The sequence below is a fragment of the Anarrhichthys ocellatus genome, unplaced genomic scaffold, assembly GCF_004355925.1.
Source record: "Anarrhichthys ocellatus isolate YVR2014 unplaced genomic scaffold, GSC_Weel_1.0 scaffold39, whole genome shotgun sequence".
Lineage (NCBI taxonomy): Eukaryota > Metazoa > Chordata > Actinopteri > Perciformes > Anarhichadidae > Anarrhichthys > Anarrhichthys ocellatus.
Window position 1 is genome coordinate 437,803 of NW_022280069.1, and position 19,219 is coordinate 457,021.

The following is a 19,219-nucleotide window of genomic DNA, read 5'->3' on the forward strand; positions in this document are numbered from 1 at the left end:
CTTTTGCAAAAGTTTGAACATTTGGTCGTTACAGAAGCAGATGTACTTTTTACATCTTGTGTAATCAACAACCGCAAAGTCACATTGGACCTTTTAGTATCACTGTTTGAGGTAGTCCGGGAAAAATGTGTCATAATGCAAACTCGGAAGCTGCAATTTTTGTTCTCTATCAAGTAGTGCTGGGAAATTTTGTTCAGTCACACACCGACACACACACATTCTCTGCACTGAAGCAAGTACGGTGATCTACGACTTTTAAGGATGGAGACAGACATCACCTATTCTACGCTGGTGTTTAATAATAGTGCTGCAGCTCCAAAGGGTAAGTGACTCCTGCTTTATTAAATTGTGCATTTCATAGACTATTTAACATCTTTATCAGGGTTCTGTGTGGAAGAGTCACATACGGTGACCCTTGTAGTAACAAAAATAAGGTCACTTCATTGGTTTGCAAGATTTATCTTCCATGCAATATAGTACATAACACTTTAACAACACTTTTTTCAACAGCACAGTTTCCAGTATTATTAATATTTGCTGTTGCTCAAATCAAATAATCCATACAAAGACAGTATTAGCACAAACTCCTATGTGCAATATGTGGGATGCTGTTTCTTTTGTGTACGTTTTGTTGCTGCTGTTTTTTAATCAAAGGCCACATTACTTTGATCAACAGTAATGTATATTTATCATTTAGAATTGGTCAGATTAGACTAACCCTCACAAAAACATGCTGGCATAAACGTACATTTTAGAATGTAATCAAGTAATCTTTAACAATGTAACTATAATCTGATGTCAGATCTTCTTTCAAATGTAACCTGGTCTGATTATAATTATTTTGTTCGCACGACCACAAGTAATCCGTTACTACCCAAACCAGATTATGCCACTTATGTTTCAACGGGAAGTACTTTACATCAGTCACACTTAAAGACATTTCATTGTGACATTGTGAAGGTTTGTCCCTATTATTAAGTCACTTCTCTCTTCCCATTTCCTTTCGTTGTTGTTTCTGTCGTTCAGAGAAAAAAGAGGACCCACCAATTGTTTCTGAAGTGAAACCTAAAGAGGCTGCTACCGAACCGGGTAAGTTAAAAAAATCTGTTGACTGTCCTTTTTAGTTTAGTCAATAAAATAACGCTAAATCGGCTCTTTTTGACCTGCTTTGACATCTAACTTGAATGTTGGGTGGTTTAGGTTCATATCATTTTGCCAAATTTACTCCGAAATGCTCCTAAAAAACATCAATAGCTATTATTTACATGTCCTGTATGAGTATAGAAGTGATGATAGTAGTATAGTTTAGAATGTACATGGATCTAAACGTATAAGTCACAGTTGTACAGTGTGTTACAATACAAAATGACAATACATATTCCATAATAATAACAATAATGAGTGACTTGATTATAACTACAATTGTGATTTGAATATGAGTTTTCTCACTTACACGCAGATGGTAAAGCAGCTGCATGCTCTCACTTTGGTGTGTTGGCGGCGTGTTTGGGGATACTTTGTGTCCTCCTGGTGGCGAGCATCAGTGTCATCATCCACTGTGAGTTAATAATAAGGCTTTGTTGATGACACCAAATGCATCTACTGATTGATTGACTGACTGACTGATGTGCTGTCTCCTTCCCATTCTAGTTAGTTGTGTGATGAAAGAACAGAGAGCAAACCTCAGCAACCTCACAGCAGTAAATGAGCTGCTGATCGAGGAGAGGAGCATCTTAAGCAGAGTCACAGACAATCTCAACTGGACGCTGGGAATCATCATGGAATTTAACACCTTTCCAGTGAATGAATACTGCCCAGACAAAAGTAAGTGCGTCTTGCTATGTTGACCATGTCTAGTTCTTAAGCCACATAAGCTGACTGGGAATACGTAGGGATGATTAAGGGCAGTATCCCTGCACGTATGTTCATACGCTCTGCAATGAAAGCTGAGGACAGCAGTTGGCTTTCAAAGTTTCTACTCAGAGTAATTGTGAAACTGTGAAAACAATAGGGTAAAATACAAAAACTCCAAAAGATATTCCATGAACAAGAAGCCAGAGGCATTGTAAAAAATAATTTAGTACAGTAACAAGAAAAGTGAATTGACAACAGAGTAGATTCGCTGTCAAAAGAGCCAAATATTGCCCCTCACACAAAGAACAAGTGTCGCCAGCGAAAGATAAACATTAAGTCACAGGAACTACAACCGTGTAAACGTACACAGCAAGTAAACAGAGTAAAATACATAAGTTAGCCCCACAGTACATTAACACTTAGTTACTTAGAATGCTACTTAATACAACCAAAAGCTAAAAAAAAACCCTATTGACTTCAAGATGAGGGTACCACGAGTGCAAAAATGCCAACTTCTTTCCGGTTATAGGACTCATTCCTGCAGCACTCTGTAAGATATAGCTAAAGAAAGATAGCTGATCTGAAAAAAAAAAAGTTAAACCTTCAGGCGAAAAAAAAAAAAAAGGGATTAGAGTAAAAATACACACATGACGCATAACCTATTGATTGAGATTGAGATATTTCTCTGGATAAATGACAACTTTACCTGCTGAAAAGTCAGGAGATCACCAAAATCAGTAGGGTTAATTCTCTGGACACCATTGACATCTGAACCAAACGGCATGGCAATCCACCAAACAGATATTTCACTCTGGACCAAAGTGATAGACAGACCTATGGACAGACAGACATTACTAGAACCATGCCGTTAACATGGCTAAAAAACTTTTGGAGGTTGTTTCTCTCTCCCTTTTCCTTCCAGCTGTTGTTGGTATTTTATTGGTGTTTTAATATAACATGCACGGCTTGTAATTGTTATACTGGATGCATAAAAATCAGTCATTGGGACCTAATACTTTTTTTATTAAACTTCATTTGTGTTATTCCATTGTATTTTTTTAAATAAAAGATTCTAGTATTGCTCTATTTCTCTGCTTTTTTCATGAATGCAGAGTGTCAGCCGTGCCAGAGCGAGTGGATTATGTTCCAGGAAAAGTGCTACCTGTTTTACAGTAAAAATGCTCCTTGGAAGACATGGAAACAAAGCCAAGAGTATTGCCAAAAGGCAGCTGCAGATCTCGTTGTTGTTGATAATCTGCATGAACAGGTGAGCTCTAACAACATAAAGCCACAGTAACTCAAGAGTTTTTAACTGTTTCAATTCAGATTTAGACATTAAATGGCAATTCAGAGTACCCAGGAAAAAGAAAATTCACATTACAACCATAATGCAATGGAGGAAAAAAAATCTATATAAACAGTCAGTAATTTAAATGTTCAGAATCTATGTCTGGAAGTGTGAAAAATGTGCATGTTTTTCATGATCTGTCACGGTATGATTTACAGGAATTCATCAGTAATCACATCAAGTACTACTTCGACAACTTTCATGGATATTGGCTCGGATTATATGAAACCGAAGACAACAACTGGGTCTGGGTTGATGGACGTAATGACACTCTAGGGTAAGAAAGACTTTTTAATTTCATCATTCATTATACGTTTGAATTTAGTCATCTCTGGTGAGCTTCCACCAGGTCTCACCTGTCAACAACCTTATGATGAACCCAGTTACGGCTGTTTGTAGAAACTTGCAATATATGAAAGTGCCCTTAAGCAAGGCAGTACATTTCATGCAACTTATGAAACTAAGAACCTGCTGAAAAAAGAGGAAGTGTGTTAATTTCTTGAATTACTTTTTTCTGTGTGAATTTAGTAGCTTATCATGTGTTTGGAGTGTGATTTTAAAATCAGGAAAAAATGTATGGGCAGCTTTTTAACCAGAACCAGAAGAACTTATTTTGGTGATTGATTCTTTCAATTTCAAGCTTTAAGCCAACATGGATGACAAGTCCTCAAAATGCTCAGAAATATTTATTTATTGTTATTATTTATTTGTTCATGGGCAGCAGAGGTAGAATATCAATACAGGTATTGATATTCATGTTGTGTGTTTGAAGGTACTGGTTAAAGGAAGACTTTGCTACCACTGGTCAATGTGGACTGATGATCCCCAAGACGAATCCTACAGCCAGCTGGGATCCAGCATCCTGTGAAATGCAAAACAAATTAATCTGTGAGAGTGACTTCCTGATCTGGCCTTATTAGTGAGCGCTATGTTTGTTTTCAGCTTGTTTTCTATGGAGTAGTCTTGCTCTTCACGTTGCATAGAAAACTGTATCATCACCAATATAAAACAATAATATACTAATAATGTTCCTCAAATAGCCTGAGGATGTTTTTGTATGCAAGTGTTCATCTTTTTTTTCTACCTGTGCTACTGTTTCATTAAAATGTATTTTATTAGAACAAATGACTAGTTTGACTGAAGGTGTGAACCGTCTAAACCTAAGAAATTATGAAAAACAGACGATATGTTTGACAGTATTACCTCTCACAAGAGCAGCCTAAACCTGCATAATGCTATCAGTGTAATCTTCTTTGAATTATTGCAACTATATCAGTAACCTTTACTGGGAAGATACTGTGCATTATATCCAGATATCAATGTTATTCAATGTAGTATCTTCGACCTAAAAGAATATCAGTCAATGGAACATGTGTTTCCTACAATGATCCAAAACTCAAAATCCTTACGTCTACACCAAACATTACATTTGCAAACTGATGCAACAAAAGTTTTGTTCCTGCGGCCGGCTTGCTGCATGTTGTGTACTCAAAGTTTCTGGTGTTACATAAAAATGTGTCAAAATATGCTGTGCAAAGAACCTGTATTTTATATTGTTGTATATTGTGTATTAGTTTGTCCCTTCTGTTCTACCAGTCGAATTCACAAACTGTCTTCTGATGTTTTTTAATCCCAGGTGTCGCTCTTCTTTTTTTGTTTGTATTGCAATTATTTTTCATTATTACTATTTTATCTTTACTGCCATTACTCTACCTTTCCTTATTCGTATTGTTTTGTCTTTTTCTATTCATATATTTTTTTTAATAAATTGTGTTTTTAAATACAACAAAATATTTAAATATATAAAAGATTCTTTTTTTCATGAAGATGGTAGTATCATATGAAATTTCATCAGGCATCAGTGGTGGAAGAAGTACTCAGATATTTTACTTAATGTTACTGTGATGAACTTTTTTTACTGGTTATGAAACTGAAGCCTCTATATGAACTATATAAGTCAAAGAGACCATCAGCGAGAGGATTGTCTTTTTCTATCTAGTTCATCTCAATGTCATCGGTGCCACCGGGTCGGATTCTGCGCAAAATTACACAAACTTGCAGGTTCACAAGAAACTACTTCAGCTCAGACTCCAGCAGCAACCAACCCGCTTCTCTGTCCTGCATTCAAAATATTGAAGTAAAAGTACAAAAGACTATAAATATATATTAAAGTTCCAAAAGTAATACACATAACTATACACTATAGTAACGACACATGATTTGATTATATTTTGTATGACTAATCTGTATCTGAAAAGTAACATTAAATAAATGCAGGAGTACAAAACTAATTATTCTTACTTTTACAGTACTAGTAAATGTACTTCATTACTTTCCTACACCGTCCTGCATCTACAATTCTTCCATTACATGCAACCTGAGTCAGCCGTATAAGTCAGTCTGTTGGTGGCTCTTTGCAGTAAACTCCTCTGGAATATGTACTGAAATTATGCAATTTTACACGCTGCAACATTGCATGCACTTCATAGGTCAGTCGAGTCAAAACTGTTGTAAGCTATTGAGACAAACTGTTGGTGCACATTTTGTCCTTCCCGTCTCAAACTTCATTTCTCCATTTCTATATCTTATGTAATCCGGTGTACGTTAGAAAGGTCAAAGCTGTGAAAAAAGGAAAATTAGAAATAAAAAGCTCAGAAAAGGATCGGAGGGAATCATTTATATATTGAATGTGGAGCTACAACACAGTGATCTGGCATTTTCTGGGTATCAGAATATAAAAAAGAAATAATTAAAAAGAAATCACATAATTGTAGTTTGATGTATCACAATATTTAATTAGCATATAAAGTTCAGATGCAAAACCAGTAGTTTCATTGGTGTCGTCACAGTTAAACAAGATGCAGAAAACTACTCAATTCCTTACATTTCATATTATTTTTCTACTAAAATGCATATTTGACATTTAGTGGTCAGCACAGGCGACTTGCTATCTATTGGCTCGTGCTAGAATTATTTGACGTGTCATTACTTAAAAACATCAACACTGCACTGACTCATGAAGTCAATGACTTGTCGCTTAAATCTAAAAAGAATCTGATTGATTCAGATGAACACATTTCATGTTGTATTTGATCAATGATCTTAAAAAGTCTGCCTCACCAGCTAAACTGCAAAAAGTAACTAAACTGACCTCATTTCTTCAGTCAATTCAGCAGCAGGTTAGAGTCAATTTAACAGCTGAGATATAATTGATTAAGAAATGTATTGACTAGCATACAAGTGAGGTTGGTTAACAGGCCCTTTCTGGAGGCCATAACCGTGTTACTGGTCTGAATTACTAATTAAAGATATTCTAACAATTCATTTACAGAACTGTCCAATCAAAAGACCACAGCTTCCATAAAGTCTGTTTGGCACATAACTCAGAGTGATTCAAGAGAATGCCAACTGTCCAACCAGCCGAGACCAATCTGTTTATTAAACAAATATTACTCCTTGGACTTCTTCTTTGGAGGAAGTGTTTCCTCGTTTGAATCGTTATCTACATATGATTTGTCCCTTTTACACTTTTTCCTTTTCTGCTTTACTTCTGCTTCCTCCAACAGAACTGCAGCTCTTTTCTTTTGGGGTTTTGGTGCGCAGTCCTGGACTGGCTCTGACTGGCTGGCTTCTGTGTTGTTACCCTCCTCTTCCTCAGCAGGTTCACTGTGGGTTTTGGAGGATTTCTTCTTCTTCTTCTTCTCCACCTCTGTGTGCAGCTCAACAGTCTCCTCCTGGCTCCTGCTCTCTGCTGCAGGTGAAGGCGTTCTTTCTTCTTCGTTCTGCTCGGCATTATTATTTTTCTTTTTATGTTTCCTCTTTGTTTTATGAGTATGGTCTGTTTCACTGTTTCCTACACAGATTACATCATCGTCAGTGGAATCTCCATCAGTTATTACCTCCATGACCTTGCTGGCTTTCTTTTTCTTCTTCTTTCTGGGTTCAACATCCGTTTCAGGACTTACAGACACTTCATCATCATCTAGCTCAATAACGCTCCCATTGGATCGAATCTTTTTCACCTTTTTCCTCCGAGAGTCCTTCACCGTCTCTTCCTGCCTCTCAGCTCTCTGGTCAGCTGACTGCGAGGTCGGAGGAGTCGGTGCAACACAAACCGGTGGAGCACTTGCCGGTTGGCTCTTCTTGCTGTACTTAGCCATGAACTCAGCCTCCTGCTTCTCTAGCCTGGCTAACTTGGCACTCATGGTCAAGCCATGCCTGGCTCCTCTAGAAAACAAAAACAGAAATGCATCAGAAAATAGATCATTTTCATTTTTAACTTTACTTATTCAGTATGACAAAATACTTCAAGATCAACTTACTTGTGAGCCGTGCGTCCTCCACAAGCCTTCATCAGATCAGCATCCGAGAGCCTGTTGTGTATTAATGAATGAATTAAACACTTTTAAAAACAGAGTTAAAATGTGCGTCTGAAGTATTGTAATTAAAAGCCGATTGATTATAAAGAAATGGAAAAAGCTACGCAACTTTTGAGAAAAGAACAATTATAAATCTGAACCATTTCTGCATCAGATGAAGGTCTCACTTTGTGGTGCTGGAGAGATCCAGCTTCTGGTCGTCCTCCTCGTCCGAGCTACTGCCGTCGTCTGAGCCGGAAGGCTTTGGATCTGGCTGCTCCTGACCAGACAGCAGTGTGGCTGACTGAGAGAGAGAAGCATGGAAATAAAAACAGTGACAGTCATTGTCAGGTCAGACAAGAAACATTTGAAAGCACCATAAGTAGTAGTTTATTTAAAACTACCAAAGGATAAAAAACTGATGATGTTTTACTTTTCAGAACAAAACCAACAATAAATTCATCCCACTAAATATCACCTATGTAGCTATTCCTCTGTGCCATTTACCTCCATTAATTGTTTAGCCCATAAATGAGAAACAAATAAATTACCTTGACAAAGCATCCATAAAGTTTGGCTTTAGCCAGAGCGGCTTTCCGTGGCTTTTTATTGGAGATCATTCCATCCTCTTCCTCCACCGTCTTCTTCAACTGAATACCGTTCTGGATCACACAGGAAAATGTTTTTAGTTGAAAGTGACTAAAAAGTGACTTTAAAGGGTAACTTACATTGCTACCTAAATGCAGCTACATTCACCAGTGGAGGAGGTGAATCAGTGAGTGTTGAGTGTTCCCACTCACGAATCAGCTGGGAACCTTTTCAAACGCTTAACTAATACATGAACCGAATAAGTGATACCCAGCCCATTATCACAAAAACAGGTACCACAACTCCCTTAAATTAACATTATTACAAATAGCAAGACAGCATCACTCATTACTTTTAGAATAAAGACGTCCCCTGATCATATTGCGTTGAGTCCAGGTGACTGTGAGCGTGTTTGACTGTGTGTTGTATCAGAAGGTCGAGGACTCACCTGATCAGACTCCACCTGCAGACTGGCAGAGGCCTTATTGAAGACATGATCCCACCAGTGGAAGGTGAACTGCTCCCCTTCCTTATGACCGACCTGGAAGAGAAGAGCAACATGCGAGTTTACACAAAAACACCAGTGATGGACGTGATGAGAGCGAACGTTGCATAAAACCAGATATCACTCACCCCTCCTTTGTCACATTTCACTTTGACCTGGATAGCCTCTGCTATGCCGTTCTCCCGTCGCCCCAAGCCTTTACCTGAGGAGAGTGGCCTGGATAAGAAATCTGCACCTGTATCTGACACAGTGCAGTGGCTGAACAGTTGCACTAAAGACATGCGAGTATCTCACCATGTTCCCAGCCGTGACGCAGGAGTTGCTGCTCTGCAAACTTCAAGGCGCGACTTTTCTCTGGTACAACCTCTGCCATCTGATTAAAAAGGACAGTTTGTAGAATATTAGGCAAACTTTTAATTACTTTTAATTGTAACACAAAACATCTTTAAATGCGCGGTACCCAAAACAGTTATTCTATTAGTATGGTACACGCTGAAATCTGACAGACGGTTGTTTCAAAAATTGCATTTTGAATTTTTCTGACAAACTGAATATGATGCATTGCTGTAGATTAAACAACCCAACATTATAAGAGCACAACCATAAACATCTACCACAATAAAATACAACATACACTTTAATACAGCAGCAATAATAATCCCGAAACATTATATGTAATAGTAAAACACTGACAGGATCATTTTACTGCACAATGGCAACTTTTGTTAAGTACGTTCAACAGATACTACTTTTACATTTTACTTATTAATAAACACTCTGCTCTGTGTAAACACTTTCGTCACATAAACATGAATTGAAAGGTTCATTTTAAATATTGTACTGCTATGCTAAGCGCACTTGCATCCGGGAAATAAGCATTTCTGGTGGATAAATCACGTTTTAAATTGTCTCAGGTTTTTCCTCTCCGACAGGAGGGAGGACGATAACATACCTCTGAACGTCTTGATTCAGTAACACTGCATCACTACAACTGAAACAGGAAAAACACATTCATTGAAACGCGGCAGCAGTCGCTAGCCATGAGGTTTCAGCAGAAAGCTGACATGACACCGGAAACACGTCACTACGGCCCCGACTTCTTTTTCTTCTTCTCGGCGTCATTTTACAGCAGGGACGCATTCAGCAGGAGGACCCGGCAGCACACGTTCATCTCTATAGAATAAAAGCCCATATATGTTTGTAGACATGTATTACAATTATTAAAATACCGTTTGAAGCCGAAATAATATCTCCACCTTGCACTGTAATAATACCCGCGGTGGAAACAGTATTAAAAACCCTGCATTTAAAAATATTGACATTGAAATATACCTAAAAGTACAGAGCGTAAAATGCAGATTGGCCCATTTCATATGTATATAATATATAAGTATATGGATATCACTGGATAATATTTATTGATGGATTTATATGTGAGTGTCACTAATGTTACAGCTGTAAATGTGAGGCTCATTTCAGCTGCTTTATATAGTGCTTTGTGGTTTAATCTAACAACAATTTATCATGATTCATAGTGAATTCATATTTTTCTAATAATAATCTGATTTACAAGTAACTAAAACCGTCAAATAAATGTTGTGGATGTAGTTTTAAGGTTGGAAACATCTGTATCATATATTCTTCAATGGCTTGTTCCAGATGTTCATTTAGCTAAATTATTTCCATCAAATCCATCCCATCAAATGGAAATCTTCTCCGATGCATTGTACCTCATTTTATACACATTTCCCCCAAATTCACCCTGACATATCTGGTGCCTTTGAAAACATTTGGATCTCAAGAATTTAAAATAATGTTATGCAGGTTTGAAAAATGTTTTGTCTGTATGCGTGCAATTTTAACGTCTGTCCCAGCGGTGGATCAGAGAATATCGTGGTAGCCGTAAAACATCAGGATGGCAGTAGATGGCAGTGTTTCACACCAAAATAATAAAACATATAGTTTTCAAGTTTTAATTTCAAAACTATCCCAAGTGCCAACATGCAATGCTAATTACATTTACATTTTGATTTCCTATAACACATTAAATAAGCCATATGTAATATAATGAGGGGGTGTTACTGGTTATGCCTGCATGCAGAAGCAAAACTGATATAATGACTGCTCTTCTCTTTGATCACAGCATATCTGATGGATGTATTATTCAACAAATAGCTTGCAGGATTCATCATCTCCCTTTTATGAGATTCATGGTCAAAGGCCAGCTCAATACCTCAGATGTTATCATACCGGACTGAAAACAGGTTCAGGCTCTCTGCTTCCCAAACAACGAGAGAAATAAGATAATCTAATGATACAGTGAATAATATAACAGCCACAGGGGACATTTTTTTTCTCTTACTTTTACTTCTTTTAGTACATTTTCCTGATTATACTTACATCCTGAAATACATCAATTAAATAACATTTTCAATGTAGAACTTATAACAGAGTATTTTACAGTGTAATCCTTACTTAAAGCTACTACAAGAAATTTCATTTTATGTTGATTTTGGTGGTCCATGTGGACGAATGTAGTAGAAAGTTACATCCAGGATTGATCACTGACGTCTTTAAATACCTTTTCTGACCTCACAAAGACAACTAAAAGCAAATCTGAAATGAAGACATCCCCTCTCCGTGTCCTCAGCATGTGGCTGCTGCACAGCCCCTATTAGACCAACAGGAAATAATTTAATTCCCCCTTGTTCTTGGTTTCCGTGCAGTGAGGATATTTGTCCCAGCAGGCCTCCATCCATGAGTTGTTTATCTGTGTCAGCACCCAGCAGGGGACGGACACCGGTCCTGAACAGGCTGGTTATCATGGCTGGCCTACTGTTTGGGAGGAAGCCCTCCAACTGCTGTCTGCAAAGGCTGAGCGACAGTTATCTGAGAGGAGGTTATTACACAGCTGTCAATACATCATGTGTGTGAGGGGAAGAGCGTGTGGCAGACAGAAAGAGTGTGTGGACCCTCCACATACTCTATTTTATGGTATATGGTTTCCAATAAAAGTGCATCTTCATGCTACAGCATGCACATACATTTTATGCAACAGTTTGGAGAAGACCCTCTCCTGTTTCAACATGAAAATGCACCCATACTTAAATCCAGATTTGTTTGATTCTTTGTGCTAAGCTAAGCTAACCAGCTGCTAGCAGTAGCTTCATATTTAAAGACATATAAGGTATCGATTTTCTAAACCATCAGGGGAGAATAAATATCAAGTTCTAACAAACAAATATCCCGTAATCAATCAATCAATCAATCAATCAATCAACCAATTAAGTCTGTCTGTCTGTCTATCGATAGACATCAAGGTCTGCAGGTCGGTTAAAGACAAAAACAACTCTATCTCCTCCCTTGACCTCCCTGAATCTCCTCTCTACCCCATCCCTCTTCTCTCTCCCCTCCTCCTCCTCCTCCGCCTCTTCCTCCTCCTCCTCAGTCCCCTCGCTGTCACACTTTTTCCAGTTTCTTTGGCTCTACTTCAAGACCCTCCCCCGTTGGATGCCACTGCTCTCTTTCTCTCTCTTTCTTCTAAATGTTTACACCGCTGGACGATTTTTCTAAGTCTATGAGATCCGAGAAAGAAACGCATATTTTTTTTTCATCTCAATTGCGTCCATGGAAGTTGGTTTCTAATTGCGATATTATATATTATAAACCGGGAGTTCTTGGCTGGCAAGGTGAGTAAAATACTGTCAATGACTTCAAACAAAACGGGATTGTCACCGAGGATTTTGACGTTTTGTTTTGAGAGCCAAAGCTTTTTATGACAACTATGATGATAAGCTACTGGTTAATAGACTCGTTTTAAACTGTGTTTGCTTTCGCCTCTACTGTTTGTGAATGTGCTGTTGTGGAAAATATTGCAACATCTATCAGCAATTTGAAGTGTAGCAATCTTCTGTGAGTTTATAGTTACTTTTATTATTGCTGTAGTCATTTACGATGGTATTTATTTGCTGAAATGCGTAAACTTTAGCACATTTGAACAATTACAACTGGTATTGATTTCCATCTGGCTCTGGCTCTATGGGAAGACTACATTTATTACTTTAAAAAAAATGAAGATTGTATCTTCTAGATTTTGGACATTTGTGAACAATAATGTAATAAGTAAGTAAAATATACTCCATTTGCAGTAAGAGTCACACATTTAATATGTTGCTTAGAGCAGGTGGAGAGTGACTATAATAATACATTTATTCAAGTACTGTAAATACAACTTTACTTCAGGTACTAGTATAAAGTATAACGTTCTTTATACTTCTACTGTCCTCCAGTTTAGAGGAAAATACTTTGACATATGATGAACTTATGAAATGTCAATTATGTACTTTTACTTACATGATATTTCCAATGCACCTTTACTAGTAGGCTACTGTGTTTTTATATCGCAGTGCAGCACTGCTTAAAGGAAAGTATTATCAGCAAAATGTACTTCCAACTATTACTCTAACAGTAAAAGTACTCTTTAAGCAGAATGGTCCCTTTGATACTGTTATGTTACAGTATAATACTGTTTTAATATGTTGATAGCAAATGTTAATACTTTATATTCGTTACAATGTATCATATATTAGAAGGCAAATGTATGTTTTGCATATAAAATCTTAATTTGCAACTTAAACAGTAACTACAGCTGTTAAATAAATATTATGGAGTAGAAGTATGAAGTGGCATTGAATGAAGATACTCAAGTAAAGTACAACTACATCAAAATGAGGTAAAGTCCTTGAGTAAATACTTACTTTCCTCCACTGGTTGTGAAAGTTGTCACATTTCTTTACCATTTCAGGCAGATGTCTCAAAACAGTTTGATGTTTTGTTGCTTTATTAATCGCCGTGTGAAATGACACGTTTATCAATAAAGCCATCTGTATGTTCATCAAGTTATATTACAAGTCAGCACACACATCAATTAAAAAATTCAATTAAACCGCTTGCTCAAGTGAACTCCATTGTGTCACCACTTCAAACACTTGGAGTTTTTTGGCATCTCTGGCCCTTTTTTGAAAACTATCGAGAGAGTGTGACTCAGAAAAGCTGAGAACCTCTGGCGTGTCGTCGCTATCGATTCCTTACAGAGGAAGTTATTGGGAGTAAGTCTGTTGTTTCCTCAGTGCCCACCTCCTCCTCCTCCTCCTCCTCCTCCTCCTCCTCCTCCTCTGTTGTGTTTGATTTTCATTAAGTGGTTAATCCGAGTTCTGGATTCACCTCTCGGTCTGTGTTTCGGGTCCCGGAGGAGCTGTGACTCACGGCAATGAAACGTGGCGACGAGGTGGCAGCAGCCCAAACAACTGTGTGACATCCTGTGTGTGATGGCGTGACTCAACTTTCATGTCCTGTCAGTGGAGTTAATCAGGTGAAGCAGATGGTTTTCTTTGTCTCTGCAGATGTGAGTGCATGTGCATATACTGACACTGAAAACAATATGGACTCTGCTGTGTAACGGTCCACTTATAAAAGGGAATACGATTAACTAAAGATGCTTTCATAATCTGATTGTGTCCTCATTGAGACATTATTTTCTATAGAGCCAATGCAGGAAGCAGTGAAAGATCTGCAGTTATTGATTGGAACCACTACATTTAACTATATGCATAACACCAGGTTGTTCATATTCCCTTGTTGACAAATTGACCGACGCTTTTACAGCCATGATCCTCTGCAAGTTTATAGTCATAAAATGATGAACTGTTGCACATCCAAGCACATGTTTTGGAAACAAGCTCACTGCGTTTCCTCAGCAGAGCTGTGAAATCACCCCGTAAATTTAGCATTTCTGCACTTAAACACTTATCTGTGGCTTATGAATGAATGCTTTTTGATTAAGGAGACCGTGGCACCATTTAAGGCATAAAAACATCTGTGAAGGAAGGCGAGATATGATTAACTATCAGAGTAAATCTCAGCCATCTGGTTTGGACTCCTGAACTCACATCTGCTCTGGCAACCAAATATCATCTCTCTGACAGCAGACTGAACTTTCCTCTGTCATTCTCCAAGTATTCCTAAAAGTACCGTGCCATTTTTAAATGTGCCATTATTCACATACTTTGGTTTCATTGAATTATGCATTTGAGAAGTAACACAACTGTCCCTCCCTGAAACCATCTTTGTTTTTCTTCAGTGTCTTCATATGAGATCCTCATTAGTGGAAAAATAGCATCTCCCCCTTGAAAATGTGTCTGCCCTCCTCCAGACTGTTTCAGCTATCAGTGGTATAATGGTGACCCACTTCTTTTCTTTCGTCTGGTCGCACCACAAACCCGTCTCTAGTCTGACAGCTGGAGATCTGGCTCACTTACCGTGTGTTTGTCCAGGAGAGGACTCGGGCTCAGGCGAGCTATCGGATATGTTTTGGTTGGAGATGACACTGGCCAGATATACAAAGAGATAGAAATAGAAAAAAAGTAGAACTGAGGTAAGAGACATTAGTGTTAATTTGATCCACCAGTGCATTTGTTAAATGTATTGTAACACCATACATATTACCCACAGGCCCTGCATGTTGTCTTTTGAAGGCCACACTTTTTCTTGACAAGTTTATGCACGATGGCCACACACCATTTGTGTGTTATTTATGGAGATCACAGTGTTGGGTTATGCTTTGAAGCATAGACTCTGTGCTAATAAATTACTTGTGCAATTTTAAACGGTAATCTGCTAATTTCAATCCACCACTGTTGTCCTGACTGAAATATCTCAACACATCTATTTATTGGATGGCCATGATTGTTCCCAGAGGATGAATCCTTAATGACGTTCATGAATCCAGACTGCTCCTCTACGCCATCATGATGTTGACGTGAGGATTTCAGTGAAGGAAATTTGGTAAAAACATCCATGTCAGGATGAATTGAAATCATTTTGTTGATCACTTAAAGGAGCAGAGAGTAGGATTTAGTGGTGAGGTTGCAGATTGTATCCAACTGAATACCCCTCCGCTCACCCCTCCCTGTTCAAACGTGTCAGAGAACTACGTTGGCCTTCAGGGATTGTAAAAACGCAAAAGCCGTCTCTCGAGCCAGTCTGTGGTTTGGCCGTTCTGGGCTACTGTAGAAACATGCAGTGCAACATGTTAAGAAGGACCCGCTATGTATGTAGATATGGACGGCTCATTGTAAGCTAAGGAAAAGACAATGATTCTTAGTTTCAGCTGGTAATATACTAATAAAACAATTATGGATATCCATTTCAGTTTCTTCAGGTTTTAGTACTCAAGATCAGTCGTGGACTCCAGATCGGTCTCAAGACCACTTTTCTCTGTCTTGTCTCCAACAAAGAGGATTTTATTTCAAGACCAGTCAAGACCACAAATGTGGTCAATAAAATGTCACTAAAATGTCTCAGAATAGATGTATTTGTTAACATTGCTCATACAAAACAAAGGGCAAATCCCACACATAAAATTCACATCAGCAATGCCTTTTGATTTTTGTATCAAGACATATGTCATGGTACACCTATACCTATATAGCAGTATAAAAGAGCTGAATGAAGACAAATCTTTATTTGTTTTCATGGGAATGTGGATCTTTCAGATCGATTTGAGGAGTGTCAAGGATTGGCATGGTCCACATTTTATAGTAACTGCGTCATGCAGTGAGAGCTCTGGTCTGGTCTTTGTCTTTACTCTGTCACGCCCTGCCTTGATCTCGGTCTTGACTTGCCCCTCAAAGTCTTCGTCTTGTCTCGGTATCAATACAGTTTGGTCTTGGTCATGACTTAAGTCTTAGGACTTAGGTTTAGGTGGTCTTGACTACAACACTGGTGCGGGGTCTGTGGTGATGTTGGCAAACCCAGCCTGTCTCGTTAACCATGCGTGGTTGGTGTGATCTTTTTGATGCTTCATCACCATTCATAACTATACAATCAATATATTTATGATTAAATTGTTTACAATGGCACAAAATTGTTAATCCAGCCTCTTAGTTTTGCTATCAAAGTGCCCCAGAGTGATTAATTCATCTTTAAATTGTTGCATAAAAATTTCAAGGTGAATATTTCTGTATTTTGTTATATATCACAGAAAACAAAATTGCAATGTCACTTATTTTCCAGTATTGTGCAGCACTATTGTACTGGTATCCGAGTTCTCTGATATAAGCAGCGAACAAACCAATCGATGTAAACAAAAGGTTTTAGAGCAAAACTAATACGGTTAGCTAACCTGTTGCAAACCATTTCCTCTATTTTAAGCTACAACCAGCTCGGTAAAGCTGCATGATGAGGTTATGGCAGTCTGTTGTGTATGATATGGGTCTTTAGTAGGATTGGAGGTAGCTGGGAGCTGCAGAGGCGACCAGAAGTTGTCTTGTGGCAGGGACCACTCACTGTCTGAGAGCGTCTTTCTTCGTGTTTCTTTAGTTTTTTTTGGCTTTTGGTGCGAAATAGTGTTTCTGCATTCTCGTGTGGGTGCTACTGGGTGGCGCTCTTTTTCCTTATGCTGCGTGTTGATTTCTTTCTCTGGTCCACTGACTTTTATCTATGTGTAAAATGTTACAAGTAACTGGAAATTCTGTTGATTCATCCCACACATTTTATACACCAGCTTACCTTGTGACAGTTAGTAACATGAAAAGACCTTTGTCTACTCACCAAGCTTTTTATTTTTGATGCTAAAATAGTTGTGATGAAAAAAAACAAAGAGCACAGGGAATTCAAAAGAAGGTGACATTGGGTTGAATATTCCTACCACAGGCTTATATAAGCCTTTCAACCCCATGTGCTCTGCAGCCGTGCAAGTAATTTGCAGCAGATTTGACTGCAGCCCTCCGGCCCGGGGGAACATGTACAGTTTCATTGGGCTCTGGCTCAAATAACCAATCATAAAAAGCAGAGGTCGGGGGGTTTGGGGCTGGAACTGAAGGAGGAGCCAACAGTGGCTTGATGAAGTGACCACAGACTACTTGTACTGTGGTGAGGGTCTTTCCTGAAGTTGCTTATGTTGGTGGTTGGTGGGTGGTGTTTTGGGGTGGTGGGTGGAGCAGCAGTGGAGACATTGTTCATTAAGATTTCAGGGGTTTTCATTGGTGTCGTCTCGCTGTGAAGTCTATGCAGGATATCTGGAACCAAGTGAAACCTGAGATGTAGAATTAGAGAAAATGCAGCACCAAATATGAGGTTCAGAGGGCTTCTCATGTTTTCATATGTGATGAAAATGGGGTTATGTTTGTTTGTATTTGTTTTTAATACTTTGCCAAGCAAAAGTGGTTGTGCAAATGGAGCGCTGAATGTGTATTTAGTCAGTTATGAGATGAAATATCATGAGTTTACCATACAAGATGTGAGTTTTGCATGTGGAAAACAAATGGCCTTTGTGTCATGCTTGGCACCAGGCGGACATGAACTGCTAGAACACTTGATGTTTTTCTTGAGCTCATACCCAAATCCACTCCACCAGCTGCGTTAAGCTATGACTCTCACAGTCGTCCATCTTGCACTTTATGAGAGGACTTATTTTATTCTTCTTTTTTTTTTTCATTCCATTTTCCAGGCCACTTCTGAAAGACAAACCTAGGATCAGGAAAGGCAGGATGACAGATTTTCATTATTTGTCAGCGTCCTCATTTGGAAAGAAAAAAAAATGGACACAGAATTCAAAAAGAGGTTTGCTGTTGGAAAAAAGTGTGAGCCAGGACAGGTCCGATGGCATGAAGAACTTTTCCTTTTACACGCCTGACTTTATTCCCAACTCTCTTCTGTTTACATGTCAGAGGAAGAGAATGTTGAGATGCAGACCTGGATGTCCATGCAAGATGTTTCCTACCCGGCTTCCTATTGTTTGTCACAGTTTTCATTCCCCTGGTGCCGCCTGGTGCAAAGATGATTGAAGACAGAAGACAGAGCTCGGACCTGAGGGACCGGGTCTGACTTTATCGAAAAACTGTAAGAAACTCAGCTGAAGAATAATTAGTTGGAGACAGACGATAATGAACCAGCGAGTTGTAGTCAATTAAAGAGTAATGAGGAAAGCATGTTAGCTTCAAAGACATTGTCAATAAAGTGCTGACAAGATACTCTGTAGTAACTTGCTTGTTAACAACTAAATTGCTTATTTGCTCATTAACTGGTAAATACTTTGAACTAATCTGCAGCACCTTTCAAAAAAGCTGGGAGAATCCTCACTGCAAATAAAAAAAACATTAAAAATAAAACATCCATGACTCTCAGACTGCTGTGTTAGCTGTTTCCCGTTTGCCTTTTGGGCATCCAGAAAAAGAAAAGTGTTAACAATTTCCCCTTCACTTGGTGTCCTTGAGTTGGAACATCATACCCAAACAAGATGACAGGCTCCTGGACATTCTCCCTCCTTCCACCCTCAGTGTTTGCCCTCCCACAGCGTTGCCCAGGATGTCCTGTGTGGTGCCTTGTATCTGGCTCTTGACTCCTCTTTGCCCCCCGTCTTCCTGTTGCGTTGGACAGACATGCATGTGTCATTCCAAAAAGCCCCAAGAGGCTAATGTGTTGCACAATGCAGATGCCAGGGCTTTTAACTTAAGCACATTTCACAATGCCTAGTCTCATCTTTCTTTAGCCACGAGGCTTTCCAAC

The 19,219-nt window shown here is 38.6% G+C and overlaps 3 protein-coding genes across 3 annotated transcripts in view; 2 read left to right on the plus strand and 1 right to left on the minus strand.

Moving 5' to 3' along the window:
* The first annotated feature begins 209 nt into the window (after positions 1-209).
* Positions 210-4,949, plus strand: LOC116394432 (natural killer cells antigen CD94-like). Its single transcript, XM_031867510.1, has 7 exons — positions 210-322; positions 1,027-1,089; positions 1,460-1,558; positions 1,651-1,824; positions 2,967-3,121; positions 3,361-3,479; positions 3,975-4,949. The coding sequence occupies exons 1-7, from the start codon at positions 262-264 to the stop codon at positions 4,120-4,122; spliced, it is 819 nt and encodes a 272-aa protein (XP_031723370.1). The 5' UTR covers positions 210-261; the 3' UTR covers positions 4,123-4,949.
* A 735-nt stretch (positions 4,950-5,684) lies between these two features.
* gpatch4 (G patch domain containing 4) lies at positions 5,685-9,728 on the minus strand. The gene is made up of 8 exons (XM_031867475.1): positions 9,606-9,728; positions 8,948-9,026; positions 8,782-8,855; positions 8,597-8,689; positions 8,112-8,222; positions 7,749-7,864; positions 7,525-7,575; positions 5,685-7,429 (listed from the first exon to the last, which is right to left on the minus strand). The coding sequence occupies exons 2-8, from the start codon at positions 9,024-9,026 to the stop codon at positions 6,652-6,654; spliced, it is 1,302 nt and encodes a 433-aa protein (XP_031723335.1). The 5' UTR covers positions 9,606-9,728; the 3' UTR covers positions 5,685-6,651.
* Positions 9,729-12,147: 2,419 nt separating this feature from the next.
* Positions 12,148-19,219, plus strand: part of pear1 (platelet endothelial aggregation receptor 1) — a 46,485-nt gene continuing 39,413 nt past the window's right edge. Inside the window, exon 1 of the mRNA XM_031867281.1 lies at positions 12,148-12,342. The gene's annotated coding sequence lies outside the window, so the exon portion shown is untranslated. The remainder of the gene's footprint in view (positions 12,343-19,219) is intronic.

What these genes read in the sequence shown, in the direction of transcription:
- LOC116394432 (XM_031867510.1), top strand. Translation starts at nt 262, where the DNA reads ATGGAGACAGACATCACCTATTCTACGCTGGTGTTTAATAATAGTGCT. An exon ending in CATCAGTGTCATCATCCACT is followed by an intron (nt 1,559 to 1,650) that starts GTGAGTTAATAA and finishes TTCCCATTCTAG; the next exon opens with TTAGTTGTGTGATGAAAGAA. An exon ending in GGACGTAATGACACTCTAGG is followed by an intron (nt 3,480 to 3,974) that starts GTAAGAAAGACT and finishes GTGTGTTTGAAG; the next exon opens with GTACTGGTTAAAGGAAGACT.
- gpatch4 (XM_031867475.1), bottom strand. Translation starts at nt 9,026, where the DNA reads ATGGCAGAGGTTGTACCAGAGAAAAGTCGCGCCTTGAAGTTTGCAGAG. An exon ending in TGCAGGTGGAGTCTGATCAG is followed by an intron (nt 8,223 to 8,596) that starts GTGAGTCCTCGA and finishes TGTGTGATCCAG; the next exon opens with AACGGTATTCAGTTGAAGAA. An exon ending in GGAGGACGCACGGCTCACAA is followed by an intron (nt 7,430 to 7,524) that starts GTAAGTTGATCT and finishes TTTGTTTTCTAG; the next exon opens with AGGAGCCAGGCATGGCTTGA.